The sequence below is a fragment of the Gavialis gangeticus genome, unplaced genomic scaffold, assembly GCF_001723915.1.
Source record: "Gavialis gangeticus isolate Ggan-Ray unplaced genomic scaffold, GavGan_comp1, whole genome shotgun sequence".
In the NCBI taxonomy this organism is placed as follows: Eukaryota; Metazoa; Chordata; order Crocodylia; family Gavialidae; genus Gavialis; species Gavialis gangeticus.
Genome location: NW_017728962.1, coordinates 294,183 through 316,613, shown reverse-complemented (window position 1 = coordinate 316,613; position 22,431 = coordinate 294,183). Strand labels below are relative to the sequence as shown.

The 22,431-nt window shown below is 44.2% G+C and overlaps 1 protein-coding gene across 2 annotated transcripts in view; it reads left to right on the top strand.

Moving 5' to 3' along the window:
* The window catches only part of HMCN1 (hemicentin 1), a 451,483-nt gene that overhangs the window by 171,326 nt on the left and 257,726 nt on the right, over positions 1-22,431 (top strand). For both annotated transcript variants that reach the window (XM_019501224.1, XM_019501215.1), the window contains exon 11: positions 1,731-2,006. In XM_019501224.1, coding sequence (XP_019356769.1) covers positions 1,731-2,006 — 276 coding nt within the window. The remainder of the gene's footprint in view (positions 1-1,730; positions 2,007-22,431) is intronic.

Genomic DNA, 22,431 nt, shown 5'->3' with positions numbered 1-22,431 from the left:
GTCTGGAACAGCCTGCCATTGGAGGTGGTACAAGCACCTACATTGAACACCTTCAAGAGTAAATTGGATGCTCATCTTGCTGGGATCCTGTGACCCCAGCTGACTTCCTACCCCAGGGCAGGGGGCTGGACTCGATAATCTTCCGAGGTCCCTTCCAGCCCTAATGCCTATGAAATCTAGATGTGAATTATTGCTTCCTCTTTGAATGGTACTGTAGGGTTAATGTAAGGAAGGCATTTTTTGAAATCCTTACACATGAATATTTGTAACAAAATAAGTTGAGTTCTCTTGCTCTAAGCAAAGTAAATTTAATCTTTTAGAGTATTTTCTGTTTATCCAGCTGACAGACAATATATCACTGATCTTGCATTTTGTCAACTTTTGTGAAAGGTACTGGAACCATGTCAACATTCTTCAGCTTCAGAAAGAGCAGACGCTTGTTTGATTTTTTCCCCCCCCATTATAATTCAATCTTAAAATGTCAAGTAGCTTGTTAGTTTGTACAAGGATTTTAAAGAAAGTTGCAATAAAGATATGTAGTCTGAATGGTGGAGGCTGTGGGTATGATTGACATGTGCACATGATTGCGAATATGGAACAGTCTAATTTGGCAGATATGGCTCTGGACTGGCACTTGGGAGATCTGGATTCCAGTCCTGGCTCTAGGAGTGACCTACTTGGGAAGTCATATTCTCTGTCTGTGCCTCAGTTTCCTTACTTGTAAAATGGGAATAAAGATACTGAATTTCTTGTAATCCTTTGAACTCTACAAATGAAAAGCTCTTGTTGTATAAGAAGTATCTCAACAACAGATAGGAGGAAAACTATTTTTCACTAAGCAGCAGGGTTAAGTTTGGCTTTTTTCTTCTCTCTTCCTTTGCTTGGGTGGTATTTGATGTAGCTAATTATGGGGTATGCAAGCGTGGCTGGCCCCCAGCTCAGGAGGAAATTTTACTCTTTGTGAACACATCAAACTTCCATTTTCTTTGCTTACGTTTCTCCATTTTGATATATACCAATAAGGATTTGGTCCTGCTGATTACAGCTCTTATTGCTGCTAAATCATTCTTCCAGTTTACAAATGCATCACACTTAGGCTTTTAGTTACTGCAGATCTCTATTTCTGTCTTAAAGAATGAGTCCCCACTGAGGGAAAGAAAAAAATGGACAGGGCAAAAACCCAGTGAAGTCTCTTGTATTTAGTCTAAGTTTCCTTTCCCATATAAATATGACCTCTCATTCATTGATAACTCAACAAGGCCCATTTTGTCTGATTTGAAACATTTGTGGGTTTCAGGATAAATTGCAAAACAAAGAGTTTGCATTCTGTTAAAGGGGGTTGAGAGGAAGAGGCAGAGAAGGGGTCAGACAGAAATCAAGCAGTGACAGATATGGTGGAGAGTGCAGCATAAAATGGGTATGGATCTGAAGAAAGAGATAGTAAAATGTTGAAGGATTTCAGGGATAACAAACATATGAGCAACATAATGATTCCAAAAACAGTTGGCATAGGTTTTTCCTTGCCTATAGAGCAGCACTTTGGAGACTTCTTTTGTAGGGTAGCATATTGAAATCTAGAGCCCTATCCATATCCCATTTATTTCAAAGAACTCCCTGATTCCTGGCTTCACTGATGTAAAAGGGAGCTAAGTAGTAACTAACTCAATTATATAACTGTTTACAAATTGTTTCTGAGACCTTTCTCTGTTTTTTCCTTCCTTTTCACACAGAGCCCCCGCCTGTCATCCAGGTTCCTAATAATGTCACAGTCATTCCTGGAGAAAGAGCCATATTGACCTGTCTGACATCAAGCACTGTGCGTTACAATCTCACGTGGCACAGAAATGGCAGGGACTTGAAATTTTTGGAGCCCTCTCGAATTAAGATGATGAGCAATCTGTCTTTAGAAGTAAAAACTGTAAAGCTCACTGATGCTGGTGAATACATGTGCATTGCTTTCAATGAAGGTGGATCTTCGGCAGCTTCTGTCTACCTCACAGTGCAAGGTAACAAAGATGATGAATATTAATAATCTTCTGAGACGCACTTATTTTCTTACTATTTCCCATGATTGCTTCTTGATTATGACTTGCCCTTTCTGCACTTTGGGAAAACTTTCTGCAGACTGACAGAATGGGAATGTTGGTGTTTTTTTGGCTTGTATTACAGTATCACAGAGAGGCTCCAACTATAATCAGCGACTCATTATGCTACTTGTTTGTACAAACCTTGACTTAGCTACCCTCTTGTCCTGTGCCAAGTGTAATTTGGATGCACTAACGAGTGACACCCATAGTGTCTTTCATTTATATTGGTGTCTCCTAAAGTGCACAAAATAATAGTCAAAAGAGGCATCGATAGACTTCTGTTCTATTGTTCTGTGTGGCATTATCTTTCATTTAGAAAAGAAAAATAACTTGAATATATAGGATTTTCCCCCGGTAATAGGGATGTAACTAGGAAAACTTTCTTATGTAGACAAACCATTCCTTTACTATTCCTATACCAGTAAAGTTCCACTGATGTGCCTGGATGACTTTCAAAGACTGATCTGATAGATTTTTAAGGCCAGAACAGGCAGTACATGTTATTACATTTGATCTGTTTTCCCTTTTGTTGGGCCTGATAACTTGCGCTTGACTAAAACTTACCTTCCAGAAAGACACACAGTCTTGACCTAAAGTTGCTAAGAAATGGATAATAGACCTCTTTCCTTGTTTCTAAAGGTTAGTCCATCTTCACTGTTAAAAAGAAACACAACCCTCCCACCCCCCGTAACTCATGTCTGATTTCTAATTTGCATTTGTCTGGCTTCAGTTATTAGCCAGTAGTGGTTATTAGGACTTTTCTAGTAAAAAAAGGTACATTAGAACCTGGTGGGTTTTTTTCTGCGTAAAGGTACTTATCTGCTATTTCAAATAACTCCTCAGGCTGTGTTTTTTATAAACCAAACAAAAGTGAGCCCTTTTAAGTCTCATTTTGTAATGTAATTTCACTAGCTGTGGAATGATATTTGTGGCTTTTCTACAACCTCCCAATTTCCAACACACTTTTATAAAATGGCTGCTAAAACATGAATGCTGTCTTCCACTGTTGCTTTTGTCAATGTCTTCTACAGAGATAATATCACCTCTTTGCTCCATCTCTCTGTTCCCCTGTTTGTACTTCTTAAGAATGCGCTTAAGAGCTATGTGCCCCATAACTTTCATATTGTGAGCTTGCATTGAGTTTGTCCATCCTGACTCCTAGATCCTTCTCTAAGTCACTCTTCTGAATGAGAATTTTCAGTTCTGTATGCATGGCCTGCCTTCATTGTCCCTAGTTTGGTTTCTAAGTGGATTTGGGTGTCATTAGGGAGGAAAATGTCCATCACTAGAAATGATTCTGGGAGAGGGAGCAGTACAGCTGTGCAGTCTGCACTTCCCCGTCTCCCCTGCCCCTTGTGCCTTCTCCAGGCTGGGGTGATCCCAGTCTATGGGAGTGGCAGGTGCAGCAGCCTTCAGTGCCTTCTTCTGACCAGAATGCACCTGGTCTCGGGAAGGTACACATAGGATCCTTTCCCTTGGCTCCTCCTCCTGCCCCCCAGGAGCAGTTAAGCTGGGGAAAATTGTGGAGATGTTCAGTCTTTCAGGAGAAACTCTCAGGCGTGATTTCTACATGGTTGTTGACAGATTATTTTTGTCCTGAAGTGCCATTTTTGCTCCAGGAGAAAAAGCTTGAATGTCTGCACATGTTTGGAGAAGAATGACTCTCTTGGTAGAAACTGAACTTCTGCACATGGCCGTAATTGAAGATTATTTGACAATACCAAATTACCAAAAAACCCTTGTTGACTGTCAAGTTGAACGGATTAGGTTCCCATCTTTCCATTATCTTGCCGTGAATTGGCTCCTCCATTATTTTGTCTAAAGTTTGATGTTAGTCTAACAGGTCGGGTGCTAACTGGCTTATCCTATTTTCTCCTTTTGAACACTGGCAGAATTCAAGGAAGATGCTAAAAATTGTAGAGGGTTTCAGAGAATAGTCATGAGAATGATTAAAAAAAACTTCCTTGTACTGAGCCATATACAGTTGAGGGGCTTGATATGTCTAGTTTATCAAGGAGGTAGTTAAGGGGTCATTTGATCCTTAGTCTAGAGGCCAATGGCATAACGAGCTTTCAATCGTGGATCTGAAATGAGACAAATTCATGCTCCAGACCAGGCATGATAAGCCATTGCCACACACCAGGCATTATAGTAGATTCTTTATCACTAGAAATTTTAAAATGAAGACTGGATTTTTTAACTAAAAATTATGCTCCAGTTCAAACAGGAATTAATTCAGAGAAATCCTATGTCTTGTGTTTTGCAGCAGGTCAGACAATCACAATGGTTGCTTTTGTATTTATAATCTTTTCATTTATACTTTCCTAGTCTTCTTGAATTTTTCTTAATGCTAGAAGATTTATTAAATGAACATCAACTATCTCTTTCAAGACTCCCGAGTGCAGGTCCTTTTAAAAACATTTATCCTTTGTAGCTACTGTTTTAATATCCTTAATTCCTAACAGACTGAACAGTGCTTCATCATGATTATAATAGAAGAGCGCATCATTCTAGTCTTTCCAAATGCAGAACAGATCATTTTAAAAAATATTTAATGAATACTTTTGTATTATTATTAATAGTTATTTCCTTGTAGTTTATTTGTAAAATAACAATAGCAGAAACTAATATCACCATTTCCATCTAATAGTTGCAGTTTCTTTTGCTTTAAAAAAACCAACCTGTCTTAGTTTTGCCAGTCAGGGATATTTTTTCCTCATGTCTTTAGCTTTTCTTATGTATTTTCAGTACTTGATAATTTCTAGTTAATATTGCTATCTACTCTGTTTTTGTCCCCTTTTTTATAAACAGATTTTAAATTGCTAAATGTTACCTACTGTATATTAACTGGCTTGAACTATGATCTCTCTGTCCCTCTTGACTGTAATCAAGTTATAACAACTGCTTTCTAGGCAGCCCTCAACCTCTAATCAATTAATTCATCTTTTGTCATTGTAATGAGGTCCACAATTATATGGTTACCTTGTGCTGGGAAGATTATTGTCTGTGATTTAGAATTTTTTCTTGCTGGTCATATTATACCTCCAGCATAGGTCTGAAATCACTCATAGCAAAAAAAGTATCTTCTTACACATTCTAGACAGTTGCTTAAGCAGTAAGCCATCCTTTTCTTTGATTTGATTGGATAATCTGTAACAGATTCCCAGTAGACCCTTTCCCATACTGAACTGTGGTTAACATTTTGACCCATATACATTCAGGATCCTGTAGTTCTGAACCATAAATAATGCTAAAACAAGTCATGTTTTCTTTATGGTAGAATGCCACCCATGCCTCTCTTTAGTATTCTAGTCATACAGTTCATTCTACTAGGTTTGAAACATGCCAGATATAAATCTTTTTTCTTACCAGTGAGAACTTCTAGTTCCACTGCTTAGCAATGATATATAAATAACTGAAAACTCTCCCTTCCTTCACTTTCCTTACCACCTTGACTCAATTTGTTTAGGACATGCTGAGTTTGCATTTGGATCACATTTGATCTTAGCTCCAGCTACTTTCCAGCTGAGAAGATTAGCCATCCCATCCCTTGTGATGCAGGCTGCTCTGTTCATAAAAATCCCTCTCCCATTGGCCTAATCTTCTGTGAACCAAATCTTTCAGCCTTTTTTGTATAGCTAGTGGCACACCTTCAGTATTTTTTGTTGCTTTGTCTATTGTCTATTTAGGGTTGCTTTATTTCTGTACACTAAAGTGTAAATATTAAGTAATAGTTTTACTGGTATAGTTCAGGACATTTTTCTTCTAGTATGAAAGTTACTTTTTTTCAGCTTAGCTTAAACTACTTTCAAAATAACATGAGGTAAAGTGAAGAAAGCATATTTATTCTGGCACAAGTGTATCCACACATGGAGCCCATACACGTAAGGAGTTGTTACTCTATAACTTCAATGATTTAAATTTTTGCTTAAACTTATACCATTATAACTTTCCCGGGTAGACAAGCTATAAGACAAGCCAGATATTTAAAGTTTTAAGCTCATCAAACAAGCTTTAATTCAAGCACTCACACCACTATTTTTAAGCTCAGGGATGCTGATATACAAGACATGGTGGTGCTTCAATTAGGGTAGCTCTCAGAGCCTCTCTAATTAAAGTGCTCCCTGCCCCCATCCAGAGCACTTGTAAAAGTGCTTTAAAATGACAGCTCACATGCTGATAATGGATGCTTGCTCAGATGTTACTGATGCTAGTTCATATGTTAATGTTACTATTTTTTGCTTTTGACCAAAATGTAAAAGAAAGGAGAGGAAATATATGACGAACTTCCTCAGTACTTGCCAAAGTTCAAGAGTGATGGACTAGATGTCATGGCTCCCAAAATGAATTTGATGGGTGGTTGCTAAAAATGTGGGTAAAAGGGAAAGCAGGAAAGAGGATGAGATTGATTTCGGTCTCTTGAAGTGCAGCTCAGTTTTGGAGGTTTGGAAAACACTGCTTATGTCTACATTAATCTCCAATTCTCCCATTTATTTACATTTTTCTAATAATACTTAGACTGTCTGTATTACTAATTCTACTTCATAGAAATAATGATATTCTCTAACATGTCAATAATAATTAATCCTGAAATTAAGCCCTTTGTGGTTTGGCATGCTGAGGCCTGCACCTTGCCACTTGGAGCCTTGCCACTAGTCCAATTGGTTTTGGAGCCCATGGCAGCTTCCATGTGTTGTGGTGGAAAAAAATAAATTCTTATATGCATGGGAATCACACCCAGCCTTGAACTCACAACCTACTTATCCAAAACTCAGGCGGGATACCACAACACCAGAGTTCAAGAGCACCTGTTTGCTTATTCCAAGTCCCTTCCTATTTCATGTCCACACTAACATACATTGGCTTTCCCACCAACACCCCATATTAAATAATACTAAAAATAATAATACTAATACTACTACTACTACTAATAAAAAAGTTTAAACCCTTGACTGATGGCCCTGTGCTCTGCAAGAAGAGGCCATAGGCAGCCACAAACATCCCCCTTTTCCCTCCTGGCACCATGCATAGCCCAGGAGACGCAACAGAAGCCTCCAGGGCTCCTGGCTTCTTTGTTCTTGGGCCACAACCATCCCGGCTGCCTCAAAATTAAAAAAGAACAAAAGAAGTCATTTTGGCCCCACCAACTTTGCCTTCTTCACAGACACTCTGAGTGCTCTGAATGAATCATGGGCCTAAATCTGGCTGAGGCCTGCACTTTTTCACTCTGGATCCTTGCTACTAGTCCAATTGGTTCTGGAGCCCATGGCAGCTTCTAAGTGTTGGGGGGTGGGGAAAAATTCTGACAGGGACCAGGCCTGGGACAGGTACAAGGGTCAAACCCAGCCTTGAACTCAGAACGTGCTGGTCTAGAATTAATGCAGCACACCACAACACTAGACTTCAAGAGCAGCTCCAGGTTCATTCCAAGTATTTTTCAACTGTATGGCCACACTAACATACATAAGCTTTCCCACCAACACCCCACATTAAATAATAATTAAATTAAAAAAAAATATAAACCCTTGGCTGATGGCCCTGTGCCCTGTAAGAAGGGGCCATAGGCAGCCACAAACATCCCCCTTTTCCCTCCCGGCACCATGCATAGCCCAAGAGACACAACAAAAGCCTTTAGGGCTGCTGGCTTCTTTGTGCTCAAGCCACAACCGTCCCAGTTGCCCCAAAATTCAAAAAGAACAAAAGAGACCATTTTGGCCCCACCAACTTCCCTTTTCTGAGTGCTCTGAATGAATTACGGGCTTTTTGCACTCCAGAGCCTTGCCACTAGTCCAGTTGGTTCTGGGGCCGATGGCAGCTTCTGTGTGTCATGGTTGTAAAATGAAAATGTTGCATGCATGAGACCTGGGGCAGGGACAGCTGACACACGCAGCCTCAAAGTCACAATATTCTGGCTCAGAACAGAGCAGACAAACCCCTACGTGAGACAGCAAGGGCAACACTTTAAAGGGGTTCTGCATGACATGCTGAGGTCTGGCGCTTTCCACCCCAGGGCCTTGCTACTACTCCAATTGCTTCTGTGGTCCAGACCACCCCTTCTTCCCAGGTCCCAGGACCATACTCCCATATACTCCTTCACCCCACTCCTGCAGCCCCCACACCTATGCACCCCCCACAGCCTGCCCCACATACGCTATCAGCTCTTCACAATCCTCTACCCACCTTCCCATGCCCCCCACAGTATACAAGAGTAAGACTTCATTTTAAGCTATTGTGCTATCACCTCTATGTACACTACACAGATGCATTTGTTAATGGATATTGTAGATGCTTGATTTTTAGAATTAATTTGGTGTGTTTTTGATTCTGAGATGGCAAAACCTCTTGCTGAAGGGAATATTTCCAGGGGCAAAGGAGGGGCTTCTGGTGGCAAAGTTCTGGGGTCAGCAGGCAGGACTTCTAGCCCAAAGATGGTGACCATAGACATGGGAAATTCATATCTGAATACCTTGCCCTGTTAGTTGTATAAAACTGGTGATGTTTGTTATATCTAGGATTAATAGTAATCACGTCCAGCTCTGATGCATTTGTGATTTACTTTCCTAATAAGCAGTTTTTGCTGAAAATGTTTTTTTTTTATTGTAGGCTCTGTATGATTTCAAGTGTATGATTAAAATTCAAATCCCCAAAAGACTAGATGTTGCCCAAATTTGATTTTATTTTGTACGTTTCAAGGTCTGAGTCAGCATTAGTAATGAAATATTGTCTTAGACTCCTGGCTTTGGCCTTTGTCTCCATAATATGCCTCATTAGCATATAGAATTCTTGATATTTTTGTTGCTAAGGATCAGTAGAGAAGTTTAGCTAGTCTCAACATTTCTTACATGGGTGTAACAACAGATTGATAAGAAATGAGGCAAGAACGTGTTTTCATTTTACAAAAATAACTGCCTATTTAAAATAATCAGACAACCAGCTACTGATTGTTTGGCCTACTGATAAACAGTATTCAGGTCAACTTTTTGTACTGGTGAATTTATTTATGTATGCTTATTAAACAGAACAAAAACAAGAAGCCTTTTCTTTCACATCCTAAGCAAAACACTGTAAATTATTTATTTGATGGATTTATAGCCTTTATAGATGTTATGCATGTATAGGTTTTCCTTAGCCTGTTTTTCTGAACACATTGAAGATTAAAATAGTATCTTCTATCTAATGTTTACCATTACAGTTATAAAACTTTTGTCATTTGGTTACAAGTAGCAAAATTTTGACTAACCTACGGTTGTGCATGTTGGTGAATGAGCAGCGGAAAGACCCAAGTAATACCTGATGCAGAAATTCAGTGTGCATACCGCACATACCAATATATCTTTATTGCAGAAAATGCATGTTAGACATAGGGTGTCAAATAGGATAACTTTCCCATGTAGCTTTCGCCTTATGAGTGCTGGATTAAAATGCAGTCCTGATGGTGGAGACATTGGGTATTATATTTCTACCAATGGAATTGCAGTTCCAAGGGAAAAAAGCCTAAAGGTGCATCTACATGTTCAATTACTGCACTTTAGGTAATGTGCATTAAATCTAGCATCTTTATTGTGAGGTACTAGAAAACTGCACATTAGCCTATTTTAATGCTCATTAGCTAAAGAACATGGGGCATTTTTACACATGTAACTGTAAAACTGTAACTGTTGCAGCACCAAGTGCTTTGAAAAGCTCCTGATGCTGCAATGTTTGCAGTTGTGTAAACAACAAAATGCGTGTCAGTGCTGAGAAAATGGCGGAGGTGCACTTTTGAACTGAAATACCTCAGAGGTACATTAGTTCAAAAGCACACTGCCACCATTTTCTGTGCACTGATGCACATTTCACCGCTTATACAACTGCATGCAGGGCAGCGCAGTTTGCCTCAGCTCATGTGTGGATCAGACTCAATTAAATCGAGTCTGCTACGAAGAAGCAGATCTCCATTGAGTCAGGGGAAAAAAAGTATGTGTATAAATGTCTGTGTTTTTGTGGGGTGTATTTGGTAGCTGTGTTGGTCTGAGACAAAAAGACATACGAGAAACTAGAACTCTTGGTTCCAAAATGATATCTTTTATTAGACCAACTGGAAAATCACAAGAAAATTGTCATTTTCTGCAAGCTTTTGGGATAAAAGTGCCTTTTTTAGGCTCTGGGAAAAGTATAGATGGTACAAGATGGTAAAAAGTCCCCATAGGTAAGAAATAAACATTTTTGCACTGTTTTGTGATGCTTTAATGCGCATTACAATAGGCTAATGCAGGTTAAAGCACATGTGTAGATGCATCCTGTGTGTACAAGCATTTAAACAGTTTCTGTTGGATTAAAAATGGTGGGCCTAGTAGAAACTTCAGCCTCATTCAACACAGTAGAAGTGTCTTTAGGTAGGGTATCTACCAGAGGAATAAATGCTTCTACACTTTTACTATTGATAGGAACCTTTGCACCTCCCTCTAACATCCCCACATGAAGAGCTGTACCCCCTCCACCCTCCAAGGGGATAGTCTGTGACTTGGCCACACTCTACTGCTCTGGCTGAGTCACAGACCAAACCCCTTCCACTGTCAGCTCTGGGGCTGTGCAGCAGGTATCCTCCCCAATCCTCCAGCACCCCCATGACCCCAGACCCCACAGACCCTGTACTGTTCCCTGAGGTCTCTGAACCCCTTCACCCCACCTCCCTCCACTACACACAGACCCCAGACCACACGCTGTAACCTGAGCTGGACCCCCCCCCCCCCGGACACAGGCTGGGTTGTCTTGGCTTCCACTGTTCCCAGATCCCTGTGACTTACTCTTCCTGGACCCTGCGTGAATGGCTGGTCCATGTTGTCAGGCTCTCTTTCTTGTGAGGGCCTGTCAGTGCTGGTTGGGTACAGGATGGGTTGGGGACCTGGGTCCACCAGACCCCACTGCCATCCCCAAACAACTTTGGCTGCTGGGAATGGAGACCACTGACAGGGCTGGGTGATAGAGCTCTTTCACTACAGCAGCAAGGGCCCCAGGAGCAGCATGAGCAAAATTGTACTGCAGCTAATGCGCCAGTTGAACCATGGGCAAAGCCCTGCTCAGCCAGAGCCCCAGCTCAAAATGGACTTGATCTGGGTCTGCTGTCTGATAGCTGGGAGGGAAGGAAGAGGTGTTGTGAGGAAGGAGAAAGGTGGTCCTCTAGCAGCCAGCCAGCAGCCAGCCCTGACCTTGGGTGCTGTTAATTGTGTCCTGGCAGACTGGGCAGCCTGCAAAGCATGTCGGATTGCAAGCTCTGGGGCTCCCAAGCTAGGTGCTTTCTGTAGCACAGTCTGTTTACAGAGCATACAGCTAGCTTTGTGAATGGTTTTACTCTATTCGACTTGTAGGGCTGCCAACTGCTTAAATTAAACCGTTTCATAGTTTAACTTAAACCAGTTCATTTGAATACTTGCATGCACCCATAGTCAAGGAAAGCATTCTTACTTCATTGGCATAAGAGGCCAGTCACACTTTCTACATCAGGGAAAGAATATGGCCAAGTCATTTTTGACTTCCATATTGACAGAAAAACAGAAAATCATCCTGGCTATAGTGGCCATATTTGTCTTAGAGTACAGCAATGAAAAACCATAGTCAGCTGTTTTTGAGAAAGATGGAATAAAGCAATCTATGTTGGAAACAACCTAATCTCTAGTGCAGATACAGTCTTGGAGTCTGCATTTCTGTTTACTTATCTAAGTGTAAATATGGAATAACTACAGTGAAGTGAATGTACAGTGATGTAAGATACCTTTGTTTCTTGAGGAAATATTTGCCCATAGTACCTTTAGTGCTACTTCTGTTGGACAGCTTTTAAAATATCATCAATATTCCCTCTGGCTCCTGGGGAATCGGCAGGATAAACACTTAAAATACAGTTTGGCAGCAGTTGTCAGAACAGAAGATGGGTAACAGGGTAATATATCATCATCATATCAACTCCTTCAAGTCATGCACCCGTATACAGACATATATGTAATGAACAGAGAAAAAGCCATAAAAACAATACTCACACCTTTGAATCATAAAAAAATGAGACTGGAAATGTCATACTGCCCTTTTTGCTGTTATTGTAAATAATTTTTTAAAATCCAAAATCAACTCTAAAAACTCTGAAGCAATCTGGATAGCAATGTGATTCTTCCTTACCTATTATTAGGAGCTCTCTTAGATGTTTAGTAAATCTTTTCAACTTGCACATTTTAAAAAAGATATTAGCTTGTATCACTTTGACATGTCCATCCTCTTCAGAACAGGAAAGAAAAACAGTGAAACTCAGCAATGGTCTTTGATACAAGCGTGAATGTTCTTTGAATGAAAAAGAGCTAACTCAGCAGGTATCAATCTTTTGTGATGTCTCAGCAGCTGCTAATTACCATGCACAGGAACTCAATGATAGATATTATGCTGGTTTTTGAAGTCAGTGTCTTGCACAGGAAATACAGATGTTTGGATGAAGGGTCAGTGATTGCTGGACCTGCCTCTTTGAGTGTTCTGTGACTCAGGGATATTACTGTGTATCACCAAGTTCAATAATCTCTCTCTCTCTCTCCCAATGTTTCACATTCATTGACTCCTGCTGCTACATCACACAGAGGCACAGAGGGTCCTTTTTCCTACTTACAGTGAGAGGAATTGAATGGAAAAAAATCTAAGTGAAGTGTGTATTTGCATTGTCGAGTAAGTTTCTCTTTGTGGCCTGCATTTGCTTAAATTTGGGAAATTTCCTTTGATAACATTCCCTGGATGATCTCATTTACAGAACTTGACACAGGCAGGGGCAAAACGGAATATTAAGCAAACACAGGTTTCTCATCAAATTAGAAATATCCCTTCACTTCCTGTGCCTCCAGCGTGTGATTTTTTTATGATGGATGAACTTCAAAAAGTGATTACTGTTGCTATTTTTATCATACTCAAAGTGTGCTTGGTGCTTTATGAACAGGATGATGAAAAGATCCCTACACTAAAGAGCTTAAGAAACTGAGTGAATAAAATATAGAAGAATGGAGTAATAAATGCAACAAAGAGGAAAACTGACAGTATGCTGGCATATTTTGTTAGTTCTACAATATAAAATTAGATTCCTTGTTTTGAATTGTAAATTTGTTAGCACTTCTTTGGGAAAAGGTTCTATGTGCCTTTGAGAAGACCTCTGTTTTAGAAAGTGATTGAGGGATACATACAAGCATTATCTTTAGATTGACCTGGTCAGGGTTATATTAAACTAAATGCCCACTTGTGCAGGCATTTGAAGGGTTTAATTCAGAAAAAAAATGGTGCGTTCCATCTAAGTTCACCTCAGGAAGTGTCCTGACTTGGATCAAGAAGGGTTTAACTTGATCTAGGAAGGGGTTAACATGATCTAGTGAACAGCTGCATGCATTTGAAGCCCAGCCCAGCCCCCTGGCTGAGAAATCCAGCTGCCTTGGGTCTGCTATTCCTAGGAGACCCTGATTGGGTCACACTTCTGATCAGCAGCAGTGCAGATCATGGGATGGGGTAGTAGTGTATATGGGGATCTGGCAGCAGTGTGAGATGGGACATGGAAGAAAGGTAAATGGGGAATTGGGCAACCATGTGGGTCAGGGGATAGGGAAGCAATGTGTTCTGCTGTCCTGTTCCCTGAAATCCTGCTGCCACATCCCCTGACCCACGCTGCTGCCTGATCAGCAGCATAGCTCAGGGGAAACAACACCATGGTTCAAAGGATAGAGAAGCAGTGCAGCCCTATCCCCTGCCCAATCCCCAACCTGGTCCCCAACTTGCGCTGCCACCCATCCCTTGCCTGACACTGACCCTGACCCCAACCTGAGCCACCCATCCTCTGCCTGATCCCACATCTGATCCCTGGCCTGATCCTTGACCTGCAGTGACTTGTATCCCTGAATGCTCCCCTGCCTGATCCCCAACCTGCTCTACTGCCCATCCTCCACCTGTGCTGCTATCCAACTCCTACCTGATCCCTGACCTACACTGCTTCATAGTTTCATAGTTTCATAGATTTAGGGTCGGAAAGGACCTAGTAGATCTTCTAGCCCGACCCCCCGCCAGGGCGGGAGAACAACAAAACCCCAAAACAAGAAACGGGACTCAAATGAGTCCAGCCAGGTAGGCATCCAGCCTCTTCTTAAAGACCCCCAGGGTAGAGGCCAGCACCACTTCCCTTGGAAGTTGGTTCCAGCTCCTAGCCGCCCTAACTGTGAAGTAGTTTTTGCGGATGTCCAATCTATACCTCCTCTCCATCAACTTGTGCCCATTACTCCTTGTTATGCCAGCGGGCGCTAGGGGAAACAGCTTCCTATCCCTGCATAATCTCCTATCCAATCTACACTGCTGCCCCTCCCCTACTTGATTCTCCATCGATGCTGCTGCCCATTCCCTGCTTTCCCCACCAATGCTGCTACCTGATCCCAGACCCTAGCCCTAGCTGTTGGTTTGTACTCACCACATTGTTTCTAACTCCCTGGCTCTGAGCAGCGGTGGCAGCACCAGTTCTCGCCTTGGTAAAGCCGGAGCACTGATGACTTGAATTCAAGAGGGAGCTTGCTTTTTCCCCTGTTGACTGAAGGGAAAAACACCTCATCTTGAATACAACTAAATAGGGGAGCCTGGCTGCCTGCACCACCTTGGCAGTAGTGAACAGCAGTTGAAGTAAGCTGCCTTAACCTAGCCTGGGTAGGGTGAGTGCTTGTTCCTACCTTTAAACAAGTGGAGAAATGGCAAGTAGAGCCATCTGGTTTGTATTAGCTTTCAAATGGCTTGCAGTGTGAAGCTCACCTGAATGCGCAGTATGTGTGTCTGTGATGTCACATACAGCATTGACTCCGCTTGTCTGGACGCGGCCACAGGGGTTATTAGGTGTTCAGGCAACATCCTCCCTGTAGTCTCAATCACACATGTTAATGTTTAGAGCAATAGCAGTTTTTGGCTTAAATCTATTTTTTTGTTAGCATACATTCCTGAGCACAGTTAGAATGTCTGAAGGCCACAAACATGCACCTCCATCCTGGCACTCAGACATGCCAAATTCAAGCTTTATTAGTTTTAAATCTTTGGCTATGGAGGTATTCAGCAGTATGTTGCAAATTGTGGTCACCTAAGCCTTCTACACCAAAAAGTATAGGGTCCTGCCATGTAACCATGGGCTTGTGATGCACACTTGATAACATATAACAATATGCTACACACATTAAAGCTTAAGATATTGAAGTCCATTGATGTTAGAGGTTTGGATAACACCTTGGCTCTGATCCATGTGAGTAGACCCTTCTGTGTCCTAATGCAAGTCTGCTTGTAGCAGGTGGGCCAGATTGCTGGATAGGGATTTGCCTTTACTAGAAGTTGAACTGGATTTTGCAAAAATCACACCCTATCTGCAAAATTTGCGATGAGTTTATTGAATCTGCTAAAGCAATTGCTTTTTTGTGATTTCAAAAGACAGTCTAAATAAACTATTTATTTGTTTATCTTTCCTTATTGTAAAAGAAAGAATCATGGTTTGATAACAGTTTTCAAATACAAAAAATGTTGCTGTAAAAGGACTATAGATTAATTATTTTATATGTCCACTGGCAACAGGAAAAATGGGCTTAAACTGCACCAAGGGAATGGATATTAATAAGAACTTTCTTTATATGACAGTGGTTGAGCACTGGAATTGATTACTCAGAGAAGCTGTGGAATTTCTGTTGCCAAAAGTTTTTAAGTGCAGTTCAGACAAATGTTGGTCTGGGACGTTTTAGACAGGGATGATTCGGCCCTGATCAGGGGGTTGGCTTAGATGGCTTCTTGAGGTAACTTCCAGCCTTGGTTTTCTGTAATTTTGTGCATTACTGCTGACATGAGCAAGTTCAATCATGCAGCTTTCCAAAGAATTCTTTCTCATCTCTACTGCCTCAAATAATTATGAAATCTTTAAGATGATTCCAGACAAGGCCTGTTATATTAAGGAATGTTTATGCTTATTTACAAATTCTGTTTTAGTTGATACTTATCTAAGTCTAGGTTTCCAAGGACTCATGTATAAAAAAATATATAAATTAATGAAAAACAAGATTATTTTAAAATAGCAAATTTTTCCTCATACTGTGCACTATCGGGCTCTTTTCCCCCCATTCTGTATATAAGGCAAAATATACAAGGTTTTCTCCATAAGGTGAAAAATAAAAAAGAAAGATTTTTTAATGCTTATAACAACTGTATGTTCTAATGAACTATAGTGCAGGACAGAAAACACTGGCGTCTCAAACACACATCCTAGTCAGAGGCCCAGCTTAAGAACTATATGTTGATTGTGTAAGTCAGTGGTTTTCAAACTTTTAAAAATCAAGGGACATAACTTTTGTGAATTGAGTGGCAACAACTAACATAGTACAGTATTTTTCTCCTTTTCTGAGGGGATGGGCAGTGGCGGCGGGGGCAGAGGGGAACAGTGACAAGTCAGGGCCTCAGCCTCTGCTTAATCCCTTACACTTGGCTTGTCTCTTTATATCTCATGGTACTTTTCAAAGGATCTCAAGGCACCCTGAGTGCTCTAGCACCCTGGTTAGGAATCACTGGTTTAAGGGCTTTAATGGAATCATAGTACCTTAGAGCTCATGCTAGCCGTCTTTACTGAAGTGAATCTCACCTCCACATAAAAGGAAAAAAACAGTAAGAGCAATACAAATGAGCTCCCCTTGATGTATTAACTCTGACCGAAGCAGACCACTTCTGTCAGCAAAGGCATAGACAGAAGTGACAATTTGTACCTGATCTCGCCCTTGAAAGTGCTGTACAGCTGTGACCAAACACAAGTGCATGGCTGCAGAGCACTTTAAAAGGGCCCAATCCTGTGACAGTCTGAACCTGGAAGATGTACCAAAGTGGAGCACCTTCATTAACTTGTGTTTGGGTGCATTGAGAGCAGGGCTGGGAAGAGGGGAAGGGAGTAGAGAGAGCTCATTCTAGGGATTTCCTAGCCAGCCCTGGAGGATGGGACAGGTGGATTGGAGCACGCCTGTTGTGGGTGGCTCCAGCACAGTCTGGGGAAGCCTTCACACCCTTCACTCCAGCATAGTCTGGGGAAGCCCCAGAATGGACCTCCTTCCCCTGCTTTCTCTCTCTCCCATCCTGAGACAGTACCAGAGTCCAAGAGAGGTGAGACAGAGCTAGCAGAAGAGGCTACAGAGATGCAGCCTTTCTCCCTGGATTGGCTCCAAATTGGAGCCCAATCTCTACACCCTCCCAACCCATCAGCTAACGTCTGTTGGGTGGGAGAATCAGTTTAACCTATGACGCTTTCTGTGAAGCACTGTGAGAGGTCCCAGTGGTGTGCGTGTCCACCTCTGGCCCGACCTCCCCGAATGGGACCGCTCCCTACAAGACCACAAGTGACTCACCCGGATCAGACGTGTGTATGCGCCTGTCTCACCTGCCACGACTTGCTGTTAATCTGTATCTGTCCAGTTGGTCCAGCACATACAGTCCGGGGATGAGGCTCTTGTTTTCTTCAGGGTCCCGTTGTCCTGAGGGCTCCTGCACACCTACACCCTCGCCTGGTCCTCCGATACGGGCTGTCCGCCCTGTCCGCTCCTTTACTCGTGAGGGTCACGGACACCAGCCAAAATAAACAGAGTATAGTCAACAGAAGAAAAGGAAATCACAGCCAAAGGTCCCTCAGGGATACGCCCGCCCCACGCCTTGGCCTCGGTTCAGGAGTCCCTGCTTCCCTCTGGGTCTTCACCCGCACCGGGCGGCTTTGCCCGGGCAGTTAACCAACAGTAACAACCAAAAAAAAAAAAGGAAGGCAGGTGGCTCCTTGGCCCGACAGAGCATGTCCCAGAGTCACTCTGCCTCGGCCCCGGCCCCTACAGGGCTCGTGCCGCTCCCTGCAGTGATTTTCCTTCTTCAACCCTACTGGGTCTGTTCCCCGGTGTACGGACCCCTTCCTCAGGGCCCCGCTTACCCCAAAAGGTCTGGCTGCTCTTCCTGGTGGCCCTGGTCCTCTGGGGAGCCTTCACCCCGGCGTCACTTCCGGCCCTTGCTGCCTCTGGATCCACCGCCTCTGGATCCGCCGCCCCTCGAGCCTGCTCCGGCGCTCCCTTTAAGTTTGCCCGGGTTGCTCCAGTGCCTCCCACTTCTGGGTTCCTGGGGGATTCAAATTCCCGCCACTCGCCGCTGGCCGGATCGTGCAAGCGGCGCTGGGTTGCATCAACTCGGGATTCCTCCAAGCCCGGCGCCTGCTTCACCCCCTTACATATCCTCCCCTTAAGACGCTGCCAGACGCTTCTATAACTCTGTTGTCTACTTCCTGACCCTGGCTTTCTTTCAGTGCGGGTGCTTGCCTTTCTGTTTCGGGCCCGTGCTGTGGCTTTCCGTGCCGTGATAAGTCAGCCACCGTATTGACCTTCCCGGGCCTGTAGCTGACCAGAAACTGGAATGGCTGGAGGGCTAATGCCCATCTTATTATTCGCACATTGTCTGTTTTGGCTGAGTTCAGCAATTTCAGCGGTGCATGATCCGTTAATAATCGGAACTCACGCCCCAGCAGATAATATCTAAAATAGTCAATGCTCCACCTGATCGCTAAGCACTCTCTCTCGATTGTTGAGTACCTTTTCTCATGATCATTCAATTTACGGCTGGCGAAGGCGATGGGGCGCTCCATTCCATCCACCTCTTGTGTTAGGACTGCCCCTAGGGCGTATGCTGAGGCGTCTGTCTGCAGGGTAAACGGTACATTAAAATTAGGAGTATGAAGTACGGCCTCCTGACATAGAGCTCACTTTAAGTCCTCAAAAGCTTTCTGCCTTTCTGCGTTCCATTCTATCTTGAAGGCCTTTTGTCCCTTCGTCGTTTCAACCAGGGGGTTGGCGATCTCTGCGAATTGAGGAATGAACCGCCGATAGTAGCTAGCTAGCCCCAGGAACGCCTGCATTTGTCTCTTGGTCGAAGGTGCCTCATAGTTCTTAATGACTTCTACCTTGTCCTGCAAAGATTTTACTCGCCCTTGCCCTACTAGAAAACCCAAATACTTGGTTTCTTGCTTACCCAGGGCACACTTCTTCGGGTTGGCTGTCAGCCCCTTTTGTCTTAATTCCTGTAGCACCGCTCTTAGGGCTCTTATAAGTTGTTCCCAAGTCTCGGTATACACAACAATGTCATCAATATAGGCTGCTGCGTACTCTTGATGGGGCGCGAGCACCCAATCAGTCAGCCGTTGGAATGTGGCTGCGGCCCCATTTAGCCCAAAAGGCATCCTTTTAAACTCGAATAGGCCCCATGGTGTGCCAAAGGCCATTTTTGGTTGATCTTCCCTTCTCAAGGGGATCTGCCAATACCCCTTTGATAAGTCTAAGGTAGAGATAAACTTAGCTTGCCCTATACGCTCGACTAGTTCACTTACCTGGGGCATAGGGAAAGCGTCAAATTGGGTTAACGCATTTAGTTTTCAGAAATCTGCATGCAAACGTAAACTTCCGTCGGGCTTTGTGACCGCCACCAGGGGACTACGCCAGGGGCTACGTGAGTGCGTGATAATCCCTTGCGCTAACATTTGCTTTAGCTCGGCCTTGATGGGCTGGAGCTGATGGAAGGGGATTCTACGCCACCTTTCCCTTGCAATTTGATCTCCTTTTGTTATGATCCTATGCTCGACACCCCTCACTTTCCCTGGCCTGTCCGTAAAAACATCCTTAAATTCTCGTATTAGGGCTTGGATCTGCTGCCCTTGCCGAGTCCCCAAATGTTTGCCCACTAGGATGCGGGGGCCGTCACTAGGGTCTTGGGAATGATTTCTTATGGGAACCCCATGTTCCTCACCCTTGGAGTCCGGATAGAGGAGGAGGCCCTGGGGCTCCTGCTATTCCTTGAGCAAATTGATGTGATATATATGTTTTTCCTTCCTTACGCCTCCCTGTAGGATCTCATAGTCTACCGGGCCTACTTTTCTCACTACAGTAAAGGGCCCTTGCCACTGGGCTAGGAATTTGCTGTTGGAATTGGGCAACAGCACCAACACTTTTTGACCTACTCGCAATTCTCGCTCTTTTGTGTTTCTATCATATCTTTCTTTTTGCTGCTGTTGGGCCTCCTCTAGATTGCGCTGAGCCGTCTCTTTAGCCAGCTGAAGGCGTTCCCTCAAGTGCTGCACGTGCTCGGCCGCCCTCTTCTTGGGGCTTAGGTCAGTCTCCCACCCTTCTCGCACTACGTCCAAGAGGCCCCGTGGTCGGTGCCCAAAGACTAGCTCAAACGGGGAGTAGCCCATTGATGCCTGGGGAGCGTCCCTCACTGCAAAAAGTAAGGGTGGTACCAAAAGATCCCATCTACGGGGATCATCCTGTGTACATCGGCGCAGCATCCCCTTTAGGGTGCCATTAAAGCGCTCGACTAACCCATTGGATTGTGGGTGATACACCGTTGTCTTGAGATGGCGTATCTGTAGGACCTTACATAATGCTGCTAAGACCGTGGACATGAAATTTGTCCCTTGGTCCGTCATTATCTCTCTGGGGATCCCAAAACTAGCCACCCACTTCATAAGCTCTTCCGCCACCCGGGCTCCTGTCACCGTCCTTAGAGGTATAGCCTCCGGGAAGCGGGTGGCGTAGTCAATGAGGACAAGTACAAATTGGTGTCCTGCCGTACTACATGGGAGTGGGCCCATAACATCTAGGGCTATCCGAGCAAACGGTTCCCTGACCATGGGCATGGGTTGTAGCAGCGCCTAAGGGGGCTTATTAGTGCTCACCCTTTGACACAATTCGCAGGATTTACAAAAGTTCTCCACATCCTCGTACATGTGTGGCCAGAAGCACCATCGGGCCAGTCGGGCTTCAGTTTTATGTTTCCCCAAATGCCCCCCAAGGGGTTCCCGTGGGCCAGCCGTAACAACGGTTCTCTATAGGGGCGTGGAATCAACAACTGCGCGACTTCTTCCCCATCAATGCGGCCCCGCTTAATCTGGTACAGCAGTCCCCGCCTGAGTTCAACCTGGGGCCCCATGGTCCGTTCTGCGGGGGGGGGCTTACCTGCTGCTCCTGTTGCACCACCTCCTCCTCTCTGAACAGGCGCAGCTCGGCGTCAACCTCTTGAGCCTCCCGGAACTGGTTGCTGCTGGCGAGGTCCTCTAATTCCTCATCACTTGTCGGCCCAGAAACTTCCCCTGCCAGCCCATCTGGCGGGGTCTCTGGACGGTTGAAGCCGGCAATGATCCCAAAAATCTCAGGCCAGTCTCTCCCCAAGATCATGGGGTATAATATGTCTTCCTTTAGTCCTACCGGCATTCTTCGACATATCCCCTGCACCCGTACCTTCAATAGGCGCCTTTGAAAGTATGATCTACGTTTATGTAAGCAGACCAGATGTATTCCTGTACACTGGGGAGCTCGTTTCCACTCTATCATGGATGGGCGCACCAAGGATTGAGCGCAGCCAGTGTCTACTATTGCAATCAGGGGATGGCCTCCAACCCAAGCTTGAACTTCTGGTAGCGGTCATATGACGGGAGTTGCCCCGGCGCATACCCCGCATTCCATAGGTTCCCTGTCCGGGGCCTCCTTTTCCTTCGGGAGATTTTCCCAGTTGTTACCGCTCCTCCCAGCTCATCCTCTGGTGTTCTGGGGGCATACTTGGGCTTTGTGGCCTCGCCCTCCACAGAGAAAACAGAGTGGGCCAGTAGCAGACATCCTCTTGTCCCCTCTGGTCTCCTTGTCTCCCTTTAGTGGACCCTCCCATCCCCTCATACCTTTTTCTGGTCGCAAGTCCCCTTGCACCGCGTCGAATTGTTCAGCTAGCTGGAGGGCTTGACGGGATGACGTGGGGTCATGGCACCTGACCCACCATTGTGTGTTGTCCTCTAGGTTGACCAGGAACTGCTCCAGCAAGATCTGGTCACAGATCTCTTCTTTCGATGCAACCGCTGGTCGTAGCCATTTGTTCAATCTATCGGCCAGGCTCTGTCACAGGACCCTGGGATTTTTTTCTTCCTTGGATTTCTTCTCTCGGAAGGTGCGTCAGTGCCGCTCCGGTGTGATATCTAATCTTTGCAGGATTTCAGCTTTAACTCGGTCATAGTCCATAGCCTCACTCCAGGACAAAGCCCGGTAGGCTGCTTGCGCTGGCCCTACTAATAGGACCCCCACATGTCCTGCCCATCTCGCTTTTTCCAGCCCGGCGGCTATTGCTGCCCACTCAAAGGCTTCCAGAAAGGCTTCTACATCGTCCTCCTTGGACATTTTGGGTACGTTAAATTCCCCAGGGCCCTGGGGTACCCTGGTTTGTTGTTGCAACAAGTGCTCTTGAATGCTCATTTGTCTTATGGACTGTTTCATAGTTTCATAGTTTCTAGGGTCGGAAGGGA